Genomic DNA, 22,653 nt, shown 5'->3' with positions numbered 1-22,653 from the left:
CTCATGTTTATATATATATATATATATTGTGAACCCTTTGGAATGACCTAGATTTCTGCTTTAATTAATCATAATAATGTGGTCTGATTTTCAGCTACAGTAGGTGAAAATAAGAAACATATTCTGCTTGAACTACTAAAACACAAACTATTCAATTTTTTGTCCATACAGAGCACATTGTTTAAACATTACCAGCCCAGGCAGGAAAAAGTATATGAATCCCTGAATTTAGTAAGCAAGTGGGAGATGAAAGCAGTCACATTCACCAAGTGTTTTCTTTTGCCCAATGGTCAAGAGGTATTTGAGACCATTCCCCCTTACAAAATCATGTCAGCTCATTAATATTTATAGGATTTTATGGTTCACCTGAACAGAACTTTTCAACTAGAGCAATCTCTGTTATTAACCAAATATTGTGTGCCATTCTTATCGGTAAGGGCACCTCAAAGCCACCATTCAAGTCTCATCTTATTGATTGGAACACCTGACAGTTAACTTTGAAGAAGTTCAAAAGAAGCTCTCTGTGGTCATAAAGGATCTCTCGGCATCCTTCGTAATGAGCAGGGTGTATCCTGATGTCCCAGCTAAATTGCCCTGCATGGCCTAGTGATTCTGGCCCCCTAATCATCTCCTGTCTCTAACTAACTATCTGTCTCTCACTACTTCACCACCTAATAGCTAATGTGCGGTGAGTGTACTGGTGCAAAAATGGCAGCTGCCACATCATCTAGGTGGATGCTGCATATTAGTGATGGTTGAAATGGCTCCTCACTCACTATGAAAAGCACCTTTGAGCAGTGAAAAGAGCGCTATTTAAATATAAAGAACTATTATTATTATTATTTATTATTAAGAAGTCATTAGCATTAGAATGCCTTCCATTAACATTAGAATGTTTGAACAGTGTGCTCAATATTGACAAGAAGGGGCATATTTGTTTGTGTGTTATTAGTTTAAACATATTGTGTTTGTCTGTCATTGTGCATTATAGCAGACCACATTTTTACGAATAATTGATGCTGAAATCTAGGTCATTCCAAAGGGGTTAACAAACATTTTATTGCAGCTCTATACCTTCCTCTTTGTGTTTCTCATTTCTCTTCCCGAGGTACTCTGTTGTTCATATGACAGGTCGCAGTGCTTCCTGGTACTCTGTAACTACATTCTCGTAATGAATAAAGCTTTTTTGAATGTGGAAATCAGTAGATGCATATTTATTTTATGGTGGCTGTCTTGAACTGATTAGGGTCACTCTAAAAATGCTTGGAAACAATGCAAAATAGAAACAGTAAGTTTTTTTTTCTTTCTTTTCACTATTTAAGCTTGAATATACAGATATCAGATTCAATAGCGGAGGGCAGCTTTAGTGACCCACCATTACCTCCACATCCGGCTGGCCTCCTAGCAGCAGAAGCTAAAGAATTAGTAGAGCATGCAGGTTCCATCGGCTCCAGTCAAAGTGAGTAATGAGGCCTTATCGACATATTCTTATTTTGAGATTTCTGCTCTTTGTTATTTTTCTGATCCATTGTTAAAGGCTCTTTTAATATTATGTATTTACGATGCATACAGCACAATAATTATTGTAGTCAAGTTTCCAGGTTATATAGTGATTTCTTTTCTTTAAGCCTTATGTTCTTTACTATCATTTTTAACTTTTTTCGAAAACACTTTGTTCTTGTCAACACTGAGTGGCTCTATACATGTCAAGAATTAACTAATCATCCATCCATCCATCCATCCATTTTCCAACCCGCTGAATCCAAACACAGGGTCACGGGGCTCTGCTGGAGCCAATCCCAGCCAACACAGGGCACAAGGCAGGAACCAATCCTGGGCAGGGTGCCAACCCACCGCAGGACACACACAAACACACCCACACACCAGGGCCAATTTAGAATCGCCAATCCACCTAACCTGCATGTCTTTGGACTGTGGGAGGAAACCGGAGCGCCCAGAGGAAACCCACGCAGACACGGGGAGAACATGCAAACTCCACGCAGGGAGGACCCGGGAAGCGAACCCAGGTCCCCAGATCTCTCAACTGCGAGGCAGCAGCGCTACCCACTGCGCCACCGTGATTAACTAATCAGTATATTGTTTAGGCTTGTGTGTGTTATAAATTTATTTATATTTATATTTATTTATTTATATATATTTATTTATGTATATGTTATATATATTTCTCATACCTTGCCCAAAATGTTAAACAAGAAAATCAATAAAAAATATTATAGCTATACAGTTTATTGTTAATATGTAAACAGTTTAATAAAATAATGCATGCAATGCATATTCATCCATTTAATTTCAGACCTGCATAATATAATATAATATAATATAATATAATATAATATAATATAATATATCCATTCATCCATCCATTATCTAACCCTCTATATCCGAACTACAGGGTCAGGGGGTCTGCTGGAGCCAATCCCAGCCAACACAGGGCGCCAGCCCACCGCAGGGCGCGCACACACACAAACAGCACACACTAGGGACAATTTAGAATCACCAATGCACCTAACCTGCATGTCTTTGGACTGTGGGAGGAAAACGGAGTACCCGAAAGAATCCCACGCAGACACGGGGAGAACATGGAAACTCCACGCAGCGAGGACCCGGGAAGTAAACCCAGGTCTCCTAACTGCGAGGCAGCAGCGCTACCCACTGCACCACCATGCCGCCCATAATATAATATAATTTAATATCATATCATATCATATCATATAATAAGGCCTTTTGGTTGATTGCAAGCCTCGCTGTGTGCATGAGTGGGCACTGTGATTGAATGGCAGTCTGTCCAGGGCTGCTTCCTGCTTTGTGCCCAGTTCTACTTTGAAAGGCTTCAGCCCTCCATGAAACTAAAAACTGCAGGCATCAGAGGTAACCTAGAAAACTGGATCTCAAGTTGATTATCTGGCAGGAGACAAAGAGTACAAATGAAAGGGGAATACTTCAGGTGGAGTGAGCTCTTCAGTGGATTCCCTTAGGGGTCTCTCCCTGGACTATTACTTTTTCTGATTTATATTCAAGAAATTGATTTAGGTATAGTTGGTAGAACTATATGTGGAAATGCAGATGAAACTAAACTTGGAGGACATTGATAAGGCTCCAAAAATTCAAAAAGAGTTGGACATCGTTTAGAACTAAGTGAACACGGGAAAATGCAGTTTAACGTGGAAAAGCATAAAATACTACACGTGGACAACAGGAACGTCACTTCTAAATACAAGGTGGGAGACACTGTCCTACAGGGAGCAACCTGGTTTACAGTCATCAGTCAGCCTGACACACACATCGTTGAGATATAGGAGGACACCGAGAGTACCTACAAAAAGTTCACATGTTAATGGGGAGAACATGCAAACAGCCCACAGAAAGTGGGCTTGTCAGGATTCACACCCAGTTTTTTAGAGCTAAGAGACAGTTGGGCTAACCACTGTAATCCTAAAATAATGACATGTCTGAATAGCCCAGATCAATGTTACTGCTGTTTTTGTCACCTGTTTAGTTTTGACGTTTGATTTTGTATTTATTGACACATTTTATTCTGCCATCTGTATGATTTTTCTAGTTGAAACAAAAAAAAATCTAATTTAAATATATTTTACACCCCATCAAGCATAGATGGTAGCAAAGCCATTGTGTCCTTGAGCAAGTCATTTAACTTTTACCAGATTAGTCAGCCCCTTTAGATACAATTCATTTAATGTGGAACATTTTCAGTTGAATTATTTAAAGAATATTTTTTAGTAAAATGTTCTTTATTTTTTAGAACAACAGTTACAAAATATTTTGTTTCCGTATGTAAGGAAACAACATGCTCAAAATTTTCTTAAACCTTAGGAGGAGCATAGCACATTGGACTGTCTGGTCTGAAGGTATTTTTGGCTTTTTACACAGCTTTTTAGTGCAGCTTCAGTTCCTGCAAGGTAATGCTAAAAGACCCTTAACTGATGGACTGAAAACTCTCTGTGCAAACTAGCAGCAAACCACACACCCACTTAAGTTCCCAGCTCTGCTTGCATTTCTTTGTGGTAACAATAACTCTGCTTGTTTATGTGTGCCTTCGGCCTTGTTTAATACATTATACTGTTTTGATTTCCAGCTTCAGCCTGTTACAGTCACATTTCAGATCCCAAAAACGTGTCTGTCTGCTGTTTATAATCTATACAAAACCACACCTCTGTCCTCTGTCAGGACTCGGCATGCCAACAAACAATATACGCAGGGGCAGGTCATGTGCTTTAAGTTATTATTTGCTTTGTTGCCTTATATTTTAGTTAGATTACTAAGTAAGGATTGTCACTTCTTTATTTTTGTAGATCACATGGCAGCATTACTGTTGGCTTGTGGATACACTTGACTTTGAATTACTGTGTTAATATTTAAACACTGCAGTTTTGGAGCAGATTATGCTTGAACATAGCCATTCACTAAACTAAAGCTATCTAAAGAGTGCTTTAGTGTTAGTTTTCTGTTGCCTATATTTCAATTAGTTTTTATATTGTATTTTGTTTTGGCCTTTAGTTTGGGAATAAATATATCTGTCCAATTTGGCTAGAAGTGAATCCTGGGCTGGTACATGAGATGAGGCTGTGAAGCGCTTTAGTAAAGATGGCATGTTTTTAACATTAAGAAATACAATACAAAAGCATTAGGCATGAACCTTAAGAATTACACACACACACACACACACACAGTACCTTATTTACTGTATGTATTACTTTTAAAAATGGTGAGAAGTCTTTTCTTTTTAAAAGCATCAAATTTGGCATAAGGCAGTTCACAGCACCACAGCACACTGCGAGCATCCATTCAAAACAGCGTATGTTCATTTCAAAGCCACGTGCCAGTCCATGGTATTGGCATTCATTTTTCTGGCACCTATCCTGAATCTGCAGAATTAACAATAATGACTTTATCAGACAGATGTATCCTTATAAACATAACTAGCAGTTATACTCTGGTTTCAAGACTGTTTACAGCCCATTGCTCAGCACATGATGGCAAGTGCTCAAAGATGTTTGCGGTGGACTCATTACTGCTGAATGTTTTACTCAGAAAGTTACTTTGAAGTGTGACATTTTGGCGAACAAACAGGAACTTTTATTTTTAATTTCACCTTTCTGTAAAAAGAATCACATCTAATGTCACAAGTAATATCACACTCGACATTGGGTAGTTTGGCTTTTTTTTTAAACTGGAACCGTGTAAATTACATTCAGGCTCTTGAACAAATCTTCTAGCCTAATCCTGTATCATCAAAAATGTAATGAAATCAAACAATATTGAGTATCTCTAACATTTACCCATGATTCCTCTTTACCCTATCGTTGCTAACTAATGCAAATAATGCAATATTATTGTCCACTGAATACATGGTGTCAGTTTTTTGCTACTGTGTAGAGCCTTTTTAGGGTGAGAAGATAAGGAGTGAATGTGAAGAGTATAATCATCAAGTCGTTGATGGTGCTGAACAACAGAGGATGGGGTTTGTGGAGTTTTAATGCAAGTTTTAATGTAAGCCCATCTGAGAGATGCTTATACTTTAAACTAAACCTGCCTTTAGCAGTGCATTTAAAGTCTACAGCTGCAGTCCTGTTTATTTTTACTTTGCCATGTCTATGTCTTTTATTCTACACAATTTGAGGATTTTTATTATTATTGCTGGATTATTACCTACATGTAGTAGCCTATAATGTTTGCCCTCATCCCCCCAATGTTCATGGCAGGTTGGTGCACATGCATATCTCGTTGCGTATATTCTGATGATGCCATTTTGTTATTTTTTATATTTTATTTATTAATATAAATTTAATATAGATTTATTATTAAATCTGTTAATGGTGTCAGTCACAACTCATGTATGTATGTTAAAAGTAAGTTTGCACCATTCAAAATTAACAAAGGTGTTTAGATAAGTATGCAGTATGAGAAGAACAGCCAATTTGTTTCACATTCAGTTTCACATTAAATATTTGAATTGTTTTTAATGTCTGTTTTGTGTTTTATTAGTTTAAAGCTAATCTTCTTTTATTTTTTTTATATTTTTTTCCAAAAATTAAATATTTATTTATATTTTTGTCCTTTGTTCATAGAATGGACTGTTTTGTTAAGCCTAAGCGTATTGTTGCATGCCTAGTAAGGATTAATCTTGTGTGTGTGTGTGTGTGTATTGAGGAAGCGGTATGGGGGGGGAGTGGGGTTAGAAGTTAAGGGGTGGCAAAAATGCATTTTGCCTCAGGAGGCATCATTCTATGCACAGGGCCTCAGTGAATCAAAAGGATATCTACATTTTAGCCAGACAGTTCAACCAGAAAGACTTTAATTGGGATTATTTCTAACTGACCAAGACAAAAAATGCCAAGTGAGAACAAAATAATTTTAAAATAATGAAGTGTGGGTACTCAGCACTTTCTGTTTAGTATTCTACAGAGGCACACTCAGCAGAATTTCCAGTCCTGAGGAGAAATCTTTACTGCCTTTGCACATTTGGAGGAAGTTTAGTTTTTACCTCAGTTGTAAAATTGTTCAAGCACCTTCGAGTTGGATGAGAGCAATTGTTGAACATCAATTTTCAATTCTTTATGTGTATTCACTGAACAAATTATTAGGAACATCTATATGTCTGCTTATCTATGCAATTATTTCATAATCTAATCTTGTTCCAGCAGTGCAGTGCATACAGTTATGCAGATACAGGTCAGGGGCTACATGTTCATGTTAAACACCAGAATGGGGAAAACAATTTGACATCAGCGATTTCGACTGTGGCATGATTGTTGGTGCAAGATGGGCTGATCTGAATGTTTCTCTAACTGCTGATCTCCAGGGATTTTCACACACAACATTCTCCAGAGTTTACACCAGACTTGTTCAGGCTGACAGAAAGGCTGTCCTCTCAGCCAAGAACAGATAGCTGAAGCTGCAGTGGGCACAGGCTCACCAAACCTGGACAGTTTAACACTGGAAAAACGTAGCCTGGTCTGATGAACCTTGATTTTTTGCAAACAGGTGACAATGTCAGAATTTAGCATCAATAGCATTAATCCATGTACCCAACCTGCACTTTGTCAACAGTCCAGGCTGGTGGTGATGGTGTAATGATGCAGGGAATGTTTTCTTGGTACACTTTGTGCCCGTTAATACAAATCAACCATTGCTTGAATGCCAGAATCTATTTGAGTATTGCTGCTGACCATGTGCATCCCTTCATGGTTACAGTTGACCCATGGCTACTTCCAGCATGATAATGTACCATGATGTCACAAAGCAAAAGTCGTCTCAGAATGGTTTCATGAACGTGACAATGAGCTTAGTGCTCTTCATTGGCCTTGCAAGTCAATGAATCTGAATCCAGTAGAACACCTTTGGGATGTTGTAGAATGGGAGATTTACAACATAAATGTGCAGGTGACAACTCTTCAGAAATTGTGTAATGTAATCATATCAGCATGGACTAAAATCTAAAGGAAATGTCCTACTCTGAAAGACTCAGAGAATTAAACCTGTTTAGTCTCAAACAGAGGAGACTGCATGGGAACTAATTCAGGTATTTAAAATCTTCAAAGGCATAAAAAAATCCTCAAAGGCATAAATGTTGCAGCAACATTCTTTCGGCTTAAGGGAGAATAACGTACTCGAGGGCACCAGCGGAAATTAAGGGAAGTGCATTTAAATCCGAAGCCAGAAAGCACTTTTTTTTACACAAATAGTTGTGGGACTCTGGAACTACCAAGACGTGTAGTTAAAGCAGAAACCAACCTTGACAACCTTTAAGAAGGATCTGGAAGAGATATTGGAACAGCTTAACTGTTAGCTAAACAAACAGGCTTGGTGAACTGAATGGTCTCCTCTCATCTGTCAAATTTCTTATGTTCTTAATCTCAAAGTAATGTTTTGTGGAATCCATACCATGAAGAACTGAGAATATTTTGACAGTTAAAGATCCTAAAAATAGGCTTAATGAGTACTGTATATTCTCAAAGGATTGAAATCTGTCTTTGACTAGAATCTCTAGAATGTTGACTTTTGATTTTTAAGCCACTTTGAGGTGTTTTCAAAGTGTTACTTAATTAACATATATTTCATGTTTGTATTCTTTTTGTGTCGTGTTCGTTTCAAATTTATTGTGCTGGCAGCAGAGAGCAGCAGCAGTTTAAACTGAGATGGACTCAGAAGATGCACCATAATTTTAATAAGACAATAAGGGTGTAACTGGGATGACAGAAATTAAATAAATATAGGCCAAGTCATGAAAACTTATTGAAAAATAATGTCCGCAAAAACATTTTGAATTCCTTGACCTCTAAAACCCCAAGAACATTATTAACATCATTTTTAAAAGATAATGTAAAGGCTGCCAAAATATAAAGCAAGGTCCAGATCATGACCTTTATGACATCATTCGGTTTGTCTTAAAGAAGCAAACTTTTAGCCAACTATAACCAAGAACCAGAATGAAACTATCACATTCCAGGTGTTTTTTCCATTACAAGCAAGAACTCTAAATTAGGCATTATTTGCACAATTAGTGCAATAAATTTAAATAACAGATGTTTGTATACTTGTCTACATATTAAATATGAAAGAAATTAGTCAAATACTAGTCTTTCTTAAACTTTTTTCATGTTCACCTATGTGGCATTGTTACACATCAAGTGCTTGCATTTAGTCTGTTCACTCTCTGTTTTGCACGCAAAAAAAAGTATTGTACAAAACTAAGCCAATCCAATGAACTTCCATCATCAACTCCTGCATAAAAACCCAAGCAGCAAACTAGAATTTGGTGAAAACATAGACATGTTCACGAATTTTGGTGAACTTGGAGAAATGCTTTGATGTCAAAAGAGAAAGAGAAACTGAACTAGTTTTGAATGGATTATAATGGTGTCATGGTCTTTTATGTGTCCCTGGGGGCTAGGGAAACTTTTGACAACTGTGCTGACCCAGTTATTAGGGTTAAACATGTGATCTGAGTGGTGTGGTGGAAGTGCTAACCACTGCACCACTTTGCCTCCCCAAAATAAAACTATACTTTGAGTCCTTTATCTTTCCCTGCATCTACCAAGCTCCTACTACTATGACTAACTAACACCCACTGAACCTATGATGCAAGGAATCAGCGGTATACTCAAAGGGCTGTCCCTGTCATTTCCCGATCTACGCTACATAGTGAGGAGCATTGCATGTTTAATTCAGCAATGAAGACTGTCACAGGAGGCTGGGGGTGGTACCCAGCCATGACACTCTGGAGGACCGGAGGAGGGCTTATGCCTCCCCCAGACCACGTGGGGGCGACTGCCCTGGTGGCTTTGGGGACCACGGGAACAGAGCTTAGAAGCTTGACCCTATAGGGGCCCGTGGTCACCACCAGGAGGCGCCCCAATGCCTATGGAGCCCTGGCCCTCAGCACTTCCGCCACACCCAGAAGTGCTGAGGGGAAGAAGACCAGGGACACCCGGAGTGCTTCCGTGTGCACAGCCGGTACTTCCACCACACTGGGGAGTGCCGGCAGAGGCTGATCGGGAGGCACCTGGAGCACATCCAGGTGTGTATAAAAGGGGCCGTCTCCCTCCATTCGATGGCTGGAGTCAGGTGAAAGAAGGAAGGAGCTTGGAGGAGTGGAGGCGGTGAAGAAAGACATTAGTGAAGAGGCCCGGACATTGGGGTGATTGGTGCTGCAGCACTGGGTTTGTGCGTGTTTCATAGTTTTATATAATTGTAAATAAACGTGTGTTGAGTGATAAAACGATGTCTACCTGTCTGTGTCCGGGCTGTTCCCCACAAGACGTAACATACATTATATCTATGCAGAACAACAAAGGCATTTCATAATATTCTCATTACAGTCAGCTAGTATACCCCTCAAATTAAAATACTGCAAGTTTTTTTTTTTAACACATGCAGAATGCAAATTTAGAAGGGGTACCAGTGACATCATACATGAGTGTATATGTCATAAATTATTTGCACATGGAAAAAGCAGATTGGGCTGTGCCATAAGTGAAGTACACTTACAGTAGATATGCATGAAAGTTCCACGCATGAGCAATCAAGCCAGTAGCACAGATTAGGTAGTGTCATTCTCCAACCAACATGGCAGCTATAGTTCTGAGATGTTACCCTGGCCTGGCAAAGCATCATGAAGCACCAAGGAAAATAAAATTTTAATCTAAGCCGGCCACACAGTGCATTTTCAGGGTTTCATTCAGCAAACAAGGTCACTAGCAAACCCAGTAAATTCACTGTAAAAAACTCTTTGGTGAATTTCGTCAAACAAGACTATTAGCTAACCATCCATCCATCCATTATCCAACCCGCTATATCCTAACTACAGGGTCATGGGGGTCTGCTTTAGCCAATCCCAGCCAACACAGGGTGCAAGGCAGGAAACAAACCCCTGGCAGGGCGCCAGCCCACCACAGTATTAGCTACCAGGATTTTATTGAACTGTTACCCAATTATACCAACAAATGTCAAGTGTGATTTCCAGTATCTTTGGAAAACCGCAGTCAAAACAAAACAAATATGCTCAGCCAGATTCCAACCAGTTTCTAGCTGCTGGTGGAAAATCATCAGTAGTGCTGGTTGCCGTTATGAGGAGTAAAATAAAAAGCCCAAATGTCTCAGCATTAACTTGACCATTCTGTTTTAAAAGCTATTCAAAAATCTCTTTGTTAAACCTCTCTCTGCTTACTCTGCAGACTTGAGAAGATGTGGTTGATTTTTCCCTTACGGTTTGTTAATGAAACATATTGGTTATGACTTTCTGAGAGCACATTTAATTTAATCAATGAAGCCTCTTTCACTTAAAAAGATCAAATCTGTAAGGTTTTTCATCTCAGTGAATTGCATGATGTCGTAGAATGACTATTAAAATATGTCACACATGTAGGCACACCAGGCTAATCCCCAATCAATCTAAAAGCACTTTCTTTGACTATGACAGCATATGTGCATGAACAAGTGTAAAACCTGTAGACTACACACAAAAGGAACTCTGAACAGGAAATGCCATCATGCTGCTTCATAATGTATTTCAAAAAGTCATTTTTAATTTTTTAATAAAAGTAATAAAGAAACAATTCATATACGAAAGAAAAGAAGCTACATAACACTTTGTGGTTCAGATTACATACCTCAGGCAAAATGCATAGGTGTGAATCTTTAGGTGGAGCAGGACCTGCCTTGGAGCAAGATGTGATGGTTGGAATCAAAGAGGAGATATGTCAACTGAATAATCAGCAGAGTAAGTCAGACTGAGACGTGGCAGTCATGCCGGTAGATCTAGTAGTGTCATGCTGCTTGATTAAATGAGTGAAAGACTAAAAAAAATCTCTGACAATCTGAAAAAACTGACATTAAGTGGAGGGCAGACAGATCATCTGACTTAGCTGTGCAAAAGGCTCACATGCAACAACATATTACTGTTTGAGCAAGACACAGTTTTTAAGACAACCCCCTCAATGGGGAAAAAGGGGAAAGGCTGAACAATTATGATTCATTATAAGATTTCTTTTTTGCTTAAAGTACTTTAAAAAATTAAACTGTTATTTTATTGTTGTTATGATTTTTATTAAATAACTAATGAAGTAGTAAAATTACTACCTAATACTTAATTTACTTTTGATCTGACATTTTTTTTTGTTTCAGTATTAATGAAAGAAGCTCTGTTGGGAACAGTGGATAGTGAATTCAACACCCCCAGGGGTAGGTCAGTTCCACAGGCAGAAAGTGCATAATCCATACCCCATGGGCTATTTATGTACTGCTTTTGGTGCATCTATGAACTCCTTTGGGGAATCTGCCTGCCTTGCCAAAAGCATGAGGACATCAGGTCCAATTTGTTATTTTCTGATAACATCTTTAAAACAGTTGTTTCTTTGTCCTAGAGAAATGGCTTGATGGCATAGCTAGTTTTCTGAGAGAACCTAAACGGAATACTAACGCAAGCCTTCATGTTATTGGCCTGCTTGCCCTGTCGGCATCCCTTGAGTTTGGAACTGTCATCTCTTACTATGGTACACAAGACTAATGCAGCTGTATCAATAATTGAAAAGATGACACTTTTTGCCTTCTGGGGAAAGTTGGATTTAGAGTCCTATTTACTTAAACTACATTGGAGAGACCAAGTATAGGATGATGAGAACAGCATGGGCTGTGCTAAAGACTACAAAACAGTAGCTGAACAATACTTTACACTTGTTCAAGGCCTTTCAGCTCTGTCTAAGCAGTTTTCAATAACCCCTTGAACATGGTATTACTTGATTAAAAGGCCCTCTTCTCTGCACGCATAGCTTGATTGTGCTCTGTAATCTTTATAAGTAGTAAAGAATGTGTTCCTCTTAAAAGGTAAAAATTTCTTTAAACATGTAGGAGCTACTTGACATTCTGCTGCTGTTGGAGTTTCTGTAATAAATGCCTCCTTTGACATTGTTGGCTGTATATTTAGATCACAAAGAATTAGTTTACATATAAAAATGTGTGCACTTTGCCCTAAAAGCCTCTCATCCAATTAGGCACTTCTGATCATCCACTGCCAGAAAGAATTATAAATGACTGCTGGAAGCCTAAAGGCAGCCAGCTTGTGCTGCGTTCACCTGCTGCTAAAAGAGTGCTTAACCAACAGTGCAGTCTAATATTGCCCTGCATGAGTTGAGAAAATGCTAAATCCATCATGCTCATGCTGTCTTATAGGCAACTTTTGTCTGTTTTATCTATTTTTTATCATGTTTCTCGTGCAGTCCTTTACATGTGTAAAACACGTACAAAGTCAAGCCATAGTGGTATGGATCAATAGTCGAGAAAGATTATTAATTTGTATTAGATGGCTGTGTTTTGTCCAAATCCATCTCAGTTTTGGCACTAAAACGTATTAAGCCTTTCCTGGCTGTGTGCCGCTTGCAACTACATTTCAATTTCTTTTTCAGTCTGTGCAAGTAGCCCAATGTAGACAGCAAAAAGGAATACTTGAAGTTGGAAGACACAGCATGATTTGAAGGAGAAAGATCTTCTGAAAGTGAAGTTTAGGGGAATATTGAAAAGTGTGTGTGTGTATATTCATGTATTTGTGATGTTTCTTTACCTCAGCCAAGCCCGTAATAATTACTAGCAGAGTTCTTCTTTCCCTCAATTAGCTATGAGCTTTATTCTTCCCTGTTCCACACTGTGGGTGTAGCAACTGCTAGGACCAGAATTTGTAACCTGAAAGAGGATTGTGTTTGTATCATTGAACTCCCAGCTCTCTTAAGGTCATTCCATAACTTTTACAGCAAGTTTCAGTTGTTGATTTCTTTACATAGTCTTGGTGAGTCAGAGGCAGATGTGGCACACTCCCATGACCACGTAGTCTGACATACCAAGCAACTCACTACAAATAGTCTGCAGCTCATCCCAACAAATCAGATACAGTATGTTTGAATTTGTTTTAAGACACAGGTGGTCTCTTTGTGCATTAGAGCTAACAACCAATGATTACCCACCAGGAAGTACAATGCATATAATTCAGCAACAAGGAATAAGGAATGCAGGTGTTTTAGACTTTGAAAACAGAAAAGATGCTAAACTTGGTATGGCTAGGCTCATCACACTTGTAAACCCTTCATACAGCACCGGCTTCATCAGGCAGCACATTATTGGCACAAAAAAGGTCAAGAATATAATTGTTTGGAAGTGTGAAATTCTGTTAGAAAGTCAGCATACAGTCGCATAATATGACATGCCCAGGGATTTCCAGTCATGTTATTTGACTTGCTCCAGCGATGAGATCAGCAACTGCAGTTGTCAAGGCATCTGACTAGAATTAGTGTAATGTGACAACAGCTGTAAAATCCAACACAGCTGAGCTCGACTCTGTGATTCTAACAGGTCCAAACTTATAAACAAAATAAATAACTAGAACCTTGTGTGTGTGTGTTGGGATTGTTTGGATAGGCTAGGGGTAGAGCAATATGGGTGTATGCATTCATAATGATTAATTACATTGGTCTTTGAGACCACACATTCTTTGAACTAAATACACATATGTTTTGTTTTTTCTTAATTTTATTCACAAGTTATTAACAACAACAACAATTTGTTTAAAGTTTCACACAAACCAGCTATGCACTGTACACAAAACTATAATCCCAAAATGAAAGTGGCCAAAAACTAAAAGAGGTGGTATGCAGGATGCAGCATTAGGCCAGTTCAAATTTCTGCATTGTGTGATGCCCCGGTTACATACAGCTGGCAATACATCCTTCTCTTGCACCCGGACACCAATAGTCATGTACCAGGATGCATTGGGCAATGAGAACAAATACTCACAGCAAGAGATGGTGCAAAGTTTCTATTTTCAAACAATATAATGCTCCCAAACAAAGTGGAGTGCAGTTTCTTCAACAAATAAGTCAATAAATAATTCATAATTAAAACAGTGTTAAAGTGGAGGTTAAAATCGATCAATAAATAACCCACAAATGTTAATAAAAAATCCATGGTTAAAATAAAAGTCAAAATCCGTCTCTAAAACCATCACGGGTCCCAGTACATCCATCTAAAATCACTTCTGTACTGTTCACCCATTTGGTTTTCTCAAAAGCAGGAGATACGTGCCGACAAGGACAGTCTGCCATTTATGTGGCCCGTGGCCCGGCCACCATCCCTCGGTATTCAGCATCATCCCTTGGCAACCTGTAGAAATCTCTCAGAGCAGCTGGTAACTCTTGGTACTCTGGACATTCAGCAGGAGTAACCCTACCCTATGACCGCTGTCTGCTTGCTCAATATGGGGTGTCATCCTTGATTGCTTGTCTCTGCTCAGCCACACTGGCTCCTTTCCTTTTCATTTGAACTTTTGGCTTTTCTCATCTTCTTTTCTTTCTTTCCTGATCTGCCTTTGCTTTCTCACATCAGGCTCTCTTATATTAATGTGGGTTTAGGTGCCTTGTTTACAATCCCAAAAATGATAATAAGGAAATTGATTGGCCTCACTGCATCTACACATGAACGCACAATCAGGCAATTTCCTCATCAATACCCAGGTTTTTCAGTGCACTGTTTTATTTAAAACCTACACACCACCACAGACCTCTAAATGTGCTTTACCACATGTACATGGATCCATACTTGTAAAAGCACATAAAACTACATCATTTTTATGTCAATCCAGATGTTTGCATTCATCTGCAGAGCTGTCTATGCACCTCCCAAGTTTTTGTGTGTGTACCAAGGTCAGATCAGGTCAGGTTCAGGTTGAGGAGCATGCATTGATACAGCACATTGCTGCACCCATCACATGACGAAACAGCTTGGGATCCTGGCTGGCAACCCCCCAGGAAGACACACGGTCCAGTCCCACCCTCTGGAAATGACCCCGTATCTGTCACAGATTGTTGTGGGTGTCCCCTTGGCCTGGTCAAACCACTCGGGTCCTCAACAATTAGGATCCTGCGAGCTGGATGACCTTAGGGGAATCGAGCCACATGGCCATAGTGCTGTAACTGACGCTCCCTCACAATACAGGTAATGTGTCTCATTAGGGATTCCATGAGCAACCACTCATTCGACACAAAGTCAAACCAATGGTACCCAAGGATTTTCCGAAGAGACATAGTACCGAAGGAGTCCAGTCTTCTTCTCAGGTCACTGGATAGCATCCATGTCTCACAACCATATAGCAAGACAGAAAGCACCAGCACTCTATAAAGACTTGGACCTTCATTCTTTTGTACAGATATCGGGAGCATCACACATCCCTTTCCAGTGACCTCATGACCACTCATGCTCTCCCAATCCGTCTACTCTACTACTGTGTACCAAGTTGTCCACAATAACTGCACACATACAAGAAACTGCACACACACTCAAACATGGATGCTTTAGAGGAACAGTAGAAATGCACATGCACAAACTGGGAGGCAACCTCTTTAGACATGCGCGTCCAACGTCTACTGAAGTTTGTGCAATCCCTTAAGGTGTGGTGCACAAAATGCAAATACAGTAATGTTATTGAACAATAAAGGAAGGAAGAAGTATAATGGTACAGCAACTTTCATGTTTTACTAAAGGCTATGTCACATTAGCCAGCTTTGCATTCTTAGTCTTCATTTACATAATTTTGGCCAGTCAGAAGCAGTTGGCAGTGTGCTCCCCTGAAGTAGATCGTCTGATATGACATGCCTAACCACTAAGACCAATTAGTCTGCAAGTGGCTAGCCTAAAATTAAACAGGTTTTATTTCCTTGACAGTCGGACGAGCAGGTTGTGTCCACAAGAGAGCTGACAATCAAATGAGCCAATGAATGCTCATCCGGAAGTACAAAGCATAGAATGTAGCGGTCAGGAATATGGAACATGCATTTTTTTTAACCTCACAAACAGACAAGAAGCTTGCCTGTCTGGTGTCTCATATTTTTCATATTTAAACAGAGTAGAACAAAGAATTAAAGGGCAGAGAACTCGTTGCACCTGTGTAACCATTCATAAAGCGCCACTCCATCAGACAACATGCTACTGACTGTCATAAAAAGGGGTGAGCACAAATGAGCTTGAAGGTCGGCGCTTAGTCGATGAAAGTGACATGGGCTGTGATTTTTCAGTCATGTAATTTGATGTGGTGCAGCGATAAGATCTGTGACTGTGATTGACAAATCTGATATGCCCTTGGACAAAAAGTCAGATAATGTGACATCAGCTTAACGCACATTTATAAAATGTAGCTGTGCAAGCAGCACGGGTTCCTAGAAACTATTAAAATTGTTAGAAAAACATTTGAAATGTAGAGATGTCAGGTAATTGAAAGGAACTACTCTGGGTGTCTCTCTCTCCTAGGAGGTTTCATTTTGCCGACGTGCTTATATCGCGCGTGCATTAGCGGCTAAGCGACTCTGTCTTTCTTTGGAGGTTTTGTTTTGCCAACGTGCTCGCCTCGCTTGTGTATTAGCGGCAGGAGGAAAAGTAAAAGGGATACCGTTTTGCTGATGTGCTCGCCTCGCTTCTGTATTAGCAGCTAAGCGAGTAACTCTTTCTTTGGAGGTTTCATTTTGCTGACATGCTGGCCTCACTTGTGTATCCTCAGAGGTGGAGACCTTACCCCGACTCCACCTCTCACTTCTAAGCCGGACAGACAGACACACACATTTCCACACGTAGACATTTATATATAAGAAACCAAGTTTTGCCCATCAGTCACTCACCGTGAAGCCCCCTTTAAAAAATACAGACTCAGCACTGTCTCCTTCTCACCTAGTCCCACCATATTCTACCATGTTAGCTTATGTCGTTGACTCTGTCTCTGTCTAGGATAGAGGCTCAGAATGTGCTCCACTGAAAATTTTCACACACCAACTAGCATCATTGATGTTGCTTTATGTCTGCCACTAAAAAAATTATTTTTTTTTACTTTTTGGAACGTTTTGAATTTTGTAATTATTGACCTAAAGTATATAACTGCATACATGCATATGAATAGAGCCTCAGGTAAAAATATAGAGTACAGAATCTAAACTTAACTTTAATAAACAAAAACAGTCCTGTTTATAAATGATATAGCCAGGCCTGCTTAAAGTGACAAAATGCGTAAAAGAAGGCATTTCAAAGGGCATATGCATGAGGGCAGGAATCTCTGTAAACAAAAAGAGCCAGGAGGATGTGTCTGAAGAAGGCAATGTGGGAAAGCAGTTAAGGCAATGGAATTTATTAAGCACAAGTTTGCTGGATCACCACAAGAGTAGTGTCACAGAACACACTTTTTGTGTAATTTTTATGACCTGTCTGTGTTACAGTTGTAACATTTGTCCTGATAAAGCTGTTGGATAAATACAGTATATCACAATGATAATGTAGCCAAGGAAATAGATGTGGCTTTGGGACTGGCATAATGTGATGATGTGTGAAATCTGAAGCATCTCTTTTTGGCAGTGAAAATAAGATTGTGTTGGATCACTTACAATGTTTTTTTATGTAGAGAAAAGCCAAGCAAAATGACACCTTTTATTGGCTAACTAGAAAGATTACAATATGCAAGCTTTCGAGGCAACTCAGGCCCCTTCTTCAGGCAAGATGTAATACAGAAACTGAAGTTTCCTATGTTTATATACACACTCTAGGACAAGAAACAACATTGGTAAATATTTAAATGAGAGATTTTGAATGTAAAAAATTAATAGATTCATTCAGGCTAGGGTTAATTTAACAAGAGAGAAAAGAACAATGTATTGTCAAGATCTCTGGATAAGATAACTATCCAACAAAGTCTTTTGAAGTTTGTAATGAGTTTTTTCAAAACAATGTGGGTCTGTAGACAGGTTGTCTGTCATTCTGAGAGATGTAAACAATCCCCATATCTGGCCATAAAACTCTTGTCTTTATTCAATCCATGTTGTAAAGTATTAAATTTTAGCATGAGTTTAACTTCCCATTCTTTTCTCTCTTGCTGTGTTTTGAAGTTGCCCATAAGCACTGTGACCTTAAAGTCCTTCTTACAGTGTCCATGGCTGTTGAAGTGGGCCGCCACAGGAACATCTGTGTTGCCATGTTTAATGTGGAACCTGTGTAAATTCATTCTCTGGCGGAGTGTTTGTCCAGTTTCTTCCACATAGAGTGCAGTGTCAGGACATTTCATGCAGAAAATTAGGTAGACTACATTAGATGATCTGCAGGAAAATGATCCCTTGATGTGATGTTCAAGTCGGCAGTGTGGTATAACTATACGGTCTGTATCATAGATGTGGGCACATGTTTTGCATCTTTTCTGTAGGCATGGAGATGTGCCATTTTCTGTTGGTTCACTTAGGGAGCCTCGGACAATTAATTGTTGAAGGTTTGGTGGTTGTCTGTATGCCAGGAGGGGAGGTTCAGGAAATACATTTTTCAGTGTTTGGTCATTGTTTAGTATTGGCTGAAGTTCCTTTATAATTTTTCGAAGTGTTTCAAGATGTGGGTTGTAGGTGACAACAAGGGGGATGCGATCCTTGTTGTCTTTGTTTTTATATTCCAGAAGGTTGTCTCTGGGTATGGCAGTAGCTCTTCTTATTTGAGTGTCTGTTGTTTTCGGGGTGTAACCTTGTTTGATGAAATCTTGTCTGAGCTCCTGCAGTTGTTGAACCCGGTCTGTTGGGTCTGAGCAAATACGATTGTACCGTATTGCTTGGCTGAAAATAATGGAGCGCCTTATATGCTTGGGGTGGAAGCTATCATTTTTCAGGTAGGTCCGTCTGTCTGTCGGTTTGTGAAAAATAGAAGTTACAAGGGTGTTGTCTTTCAGTTGAACGGTGGTGTCAAGGAAGCTGACTTCTGTTTTTGAGTAATTCAGCTTCAGCTTTATGTTGGGGTGAAAACAATTATATTCATTATGAAAATGGAGGAGGTCCTTTTCACTGGCAGTCCAGATTATGAAGATGTCATCTATGTAACGGAGATACAACATTGGTTTTACGATGCACATTGACATGAAATCTTCCTCCAATTTTGCCATAAAAAGATTTGCATAGTGAGGTGCAAACCGACATCCCATTGCAGTCCCCATTTGTTGTAAGTAGCAATCCTGTCCAAAAGAGAATAGATTATGTGTCAGAGTGAATTTTATCATTTCTATTACTGACTTTGTGGGTAAATCATGTTGTTTGAGGTACATTTCACATGCCAATATGCCATCATCATGGGGGATGTTAGTGTAAAGTGCCTCAACATCCATTGTGGCCAGTAAGGTTCCCTCAGGTAAGGGGCCTAAAGCAGACAGTTTTTTTAAGAAGTCAATGTTTTTTTATTAAATCCAGTACAGCTAAAACCAAATCATAAACTTTAACATAAAGACAGTGTATTAAAACTAATTTTTGATCATATCGCCTTCAAAAAATCTTGATACTTAATGGGTATTTTCTATTTTTGTCCAACTTAATTGCATATTGTTGGCTGAATCCTCTCTCTAGACTGTGCTCATCATAGATCTCAGGCACCTACTTTGCCTAGTCAAGGTTGTGCTTTAATTTTTATAGAGTTACCACTTTACGTAATAGAAAATAAATGGATGAATGGAGAGTATTTTTGCTGAAGTGGGATTTCCCTAATCTTCCAAAAAGCATCTGAACATAATACCTTCAGTATAATGGCCCTCACCCTTCCGGTCTCTTTATTACTTTTCTTATGTTTGCATTCCCATAATAGTGGAGAACACCTACAGTACAGGTAAGATTCCATGCAGACAATGACTTATTTTTGTCTTTCTTTACACTACACTTTTTAAAGCATTTTAGTACACATTAAGGATACCTTTCATTATACGCAACATTTTAAAAAGCAGATAATAAGAGGCTCAAAAGTAAACCCTTTTGGAATTTCCCATGCATCTGAACTTAAGCGCAAAAACAACATTAATTTGCTGTTTGTGAGTGTGAAGCCTGGAATAACGGGAAGCTTTTTTTTTTTTTTCAGTTTATAATTCCTGTATTGTCATGGGAAAATTACTAACTGAAGACACGGGAGAGGGTAAATCTTGATTTTTTTGTATCTAACTGTAGCTTTAAGTGTTTGTTCATTATGGAATATTTAATGGTGAAAGTGTGCTGATGATGAAAATGTCAGTGACTACAAGTAGCAGCATGACTTGGCCACTCTGGTTGTGTAAAACTTTGGACTTCCTCATATTACATTTTTGAAGATTATTTTACTCATATGTCTAACTTCTCTCTTATTTGCTATCGAGTCAATGACAATTCACAATGTCTTTACTGATAGTTATTCAGCTAATCAGCTAAGATTTCAGCTAATCAGCTAAGTCCATGGCTGTGGTGATTGTATCTGTCAGCTGCATTGCAGGTCTTCTTCCTCTTTTGCATTTTGTTTTTTCATATACATAGTGGCAAATACCTTGTTTGTCTATTTTGTATATGAGAGTAAGCATTTTACATGGCTAGGAAGTCAAACAGAGCAACACATCAACAACAATGTTTATTTTTATAGTATATTTTCACACAACGAATGTACTTTACAAGATGTCAAAGAAAAAGATGCAAGAAATAAAACAAACATATTAGAAATTGATAACAATAAGAATGAATAAATGACAAGTCAAAAATAGCAGATAAGATAACACACTTATAGAACACAAATATAAAAGTAACAGAAAAAGTAGAGTCATAATATATACTGTACATTAAATTAAAAGTCTCTAATGATAGGTCTGATGATGAGGTTAGATGGCCACTGCGTAAAGCACAGCTGTTTCCACGCACCACCTTAAATTGTACATTAGGGTGACCACTGGAGCAATAAACATGATAGTGAGTAAAGAAAAAATGTTGATCCCAACATCTCCAATATCCAATTACTAGATCCATTATCAGGCAGGAAAACACACATAAAAAAATAAGCAGGAGTGAACAAACTCAAACGTAGTACCACACATTAAAGGTCAAAAACAGAAACTCTGAAAAGGCACCAAAGTTGCTTAGACAAAAGTCAAAAATCCAAAGACTAAGCCAAGGTCAAAAACACTAAAGAAGTGGTGAGATAGAACCACCTAGAACAGGGCATTCATATCCTGACAGCTCCACTGGCTACACCCACCGAATCCAATAGGGCAGCCCTATAAGACCACATCTCCCATGCTGCTCTGTGAACTTTCATGTAGGGACTCGCCACAAGGAATGCTGCCACCCAGTGTATGGGGGAATGACCTGCACATAGGAGGCAGTCTCCCACTGTGCCACATCTCTTCTGGCCAGGAAAGGAACCATGTACCATCCTAGTCGGGATGCTTCTCCACCCAGGTTGACCATCCATTGGCTTCCCAATCGGGTAAGGGATTCCCAACTATGGCTCCTGGGATGCCAGTCCTGGTGCACCAGCTGCCGCAGCGTCCTTCCATGCATACTTCCCTTCCTGATCATCTGATGTACTTGTTTTCTGGCCAGGTAAAGGTTTGCGGTCTGTCAGTCCACCCATCACACCAGTCATATACAGTATGTGTAATAAATTAAAAATCAGTCATTTCAAACAGCAATAGCCTTTAGCAACACTAGCAATGCCTGTTGTGCATTTTTAACTCCATTTGTAAGGCATCTTGATAAAAAGGTACCTGTTTCTTTAAAAAGCATGAACATTTCTGGGTGTTCCCAGACTTTTGACTGGTAATGTAATTGTAATGCTGAATTTACAATAAACATTGACTGCTAGTCATTGGTGGTCTGCCATATCTTTGACTTTGGCAAACTGGTCCTTAGTCCAGAATACCTTGAGAACCACTGGTCTGGTTTGTAGCAGTAGAAAATACATGTATCATATACAATACATCATAAGATTACTATAACTATAATTATCATAACTTTCTTTAAAGAGAGGGCATTTTATGTAAGGCCTGAATTACAAGTCTGTCAATTTTTTTAACTCTTTGAGGGCTGAATATTTTTTCCAAAAAACAAATTTTTCTGAAAAGCACACAAAGCAATGGTTCCAGACATAAGTCAACATAAAACATCTGTTGCTGTGTGCTGTGGTTGCTGTTGGCGCATGTTCGGCATCTCTGGTGGCAGTGGTTGCGTGGGGGCACTTCAATGGTCAGCAGGAATGCACAGTAAGCCAGCTGCCTGGCTGTCTTTGCACAGCAGGTGAGTGGCGGTTGCAGTGTGACGCAATATGGTTTGTACCTCTTGTCATCATAAG

General features: G+C 39.1%; 1 protein-coding gene across 4 annotated transcripts in view; it reads left to right on the top strand.

Annotated features, from left to right (window-relative positions):
• si:dkeyp-72e1.9 (syntaxin-binding protein 4) overlaps nucleotides 1-22,653 on the top strand; it is a 219,045-nt gene that overhangs the window by 194,769 nt on the left and 1,623 nt on the right. For 3 of the 4 annotated variants that reach the window (XM_051933611.1, XM_051933612.1, XM_051933614.1), the window contains 2 exons: nucleotides 1,323-1,459; nucleotides 3,819-3,887. In XM_051933611.1, coding sequence (XP_051789571.1) covers nucleotides 1,323-1,459; nucleotides 3,819-3,887 — 206 coding nt within the window. The remainder of the gene's footprint in view (nucleotides 1-1,322; nucleotides 1,460-3,818; nucleotides 3,888-22,653) is intronic. The other variant, XM_028813887.2, reaches the window with a different exon arrangement.

Source organism: Erpetoichthys calabaricus, chromosome 11 (assembly GCF_900747795.2).
Source record: "Erpetoichthys calabaricus chromosome 11, fErpCal1.3, whole genome shotgun sequence".
NCBI classification, from domain to species: domain Eukaryota; kingdom Metazoa; phylum Chordata; class Cladistia; order Polypteriformes; family Polypteridae; genus Erpetoichthys; species Erpetoichthys calabaricus.
The sequence above is the reverse complement of the archived record's forward strand: the minus strand, read 5'-3'. Positions and strand labels throughout refer to the sequence as shown.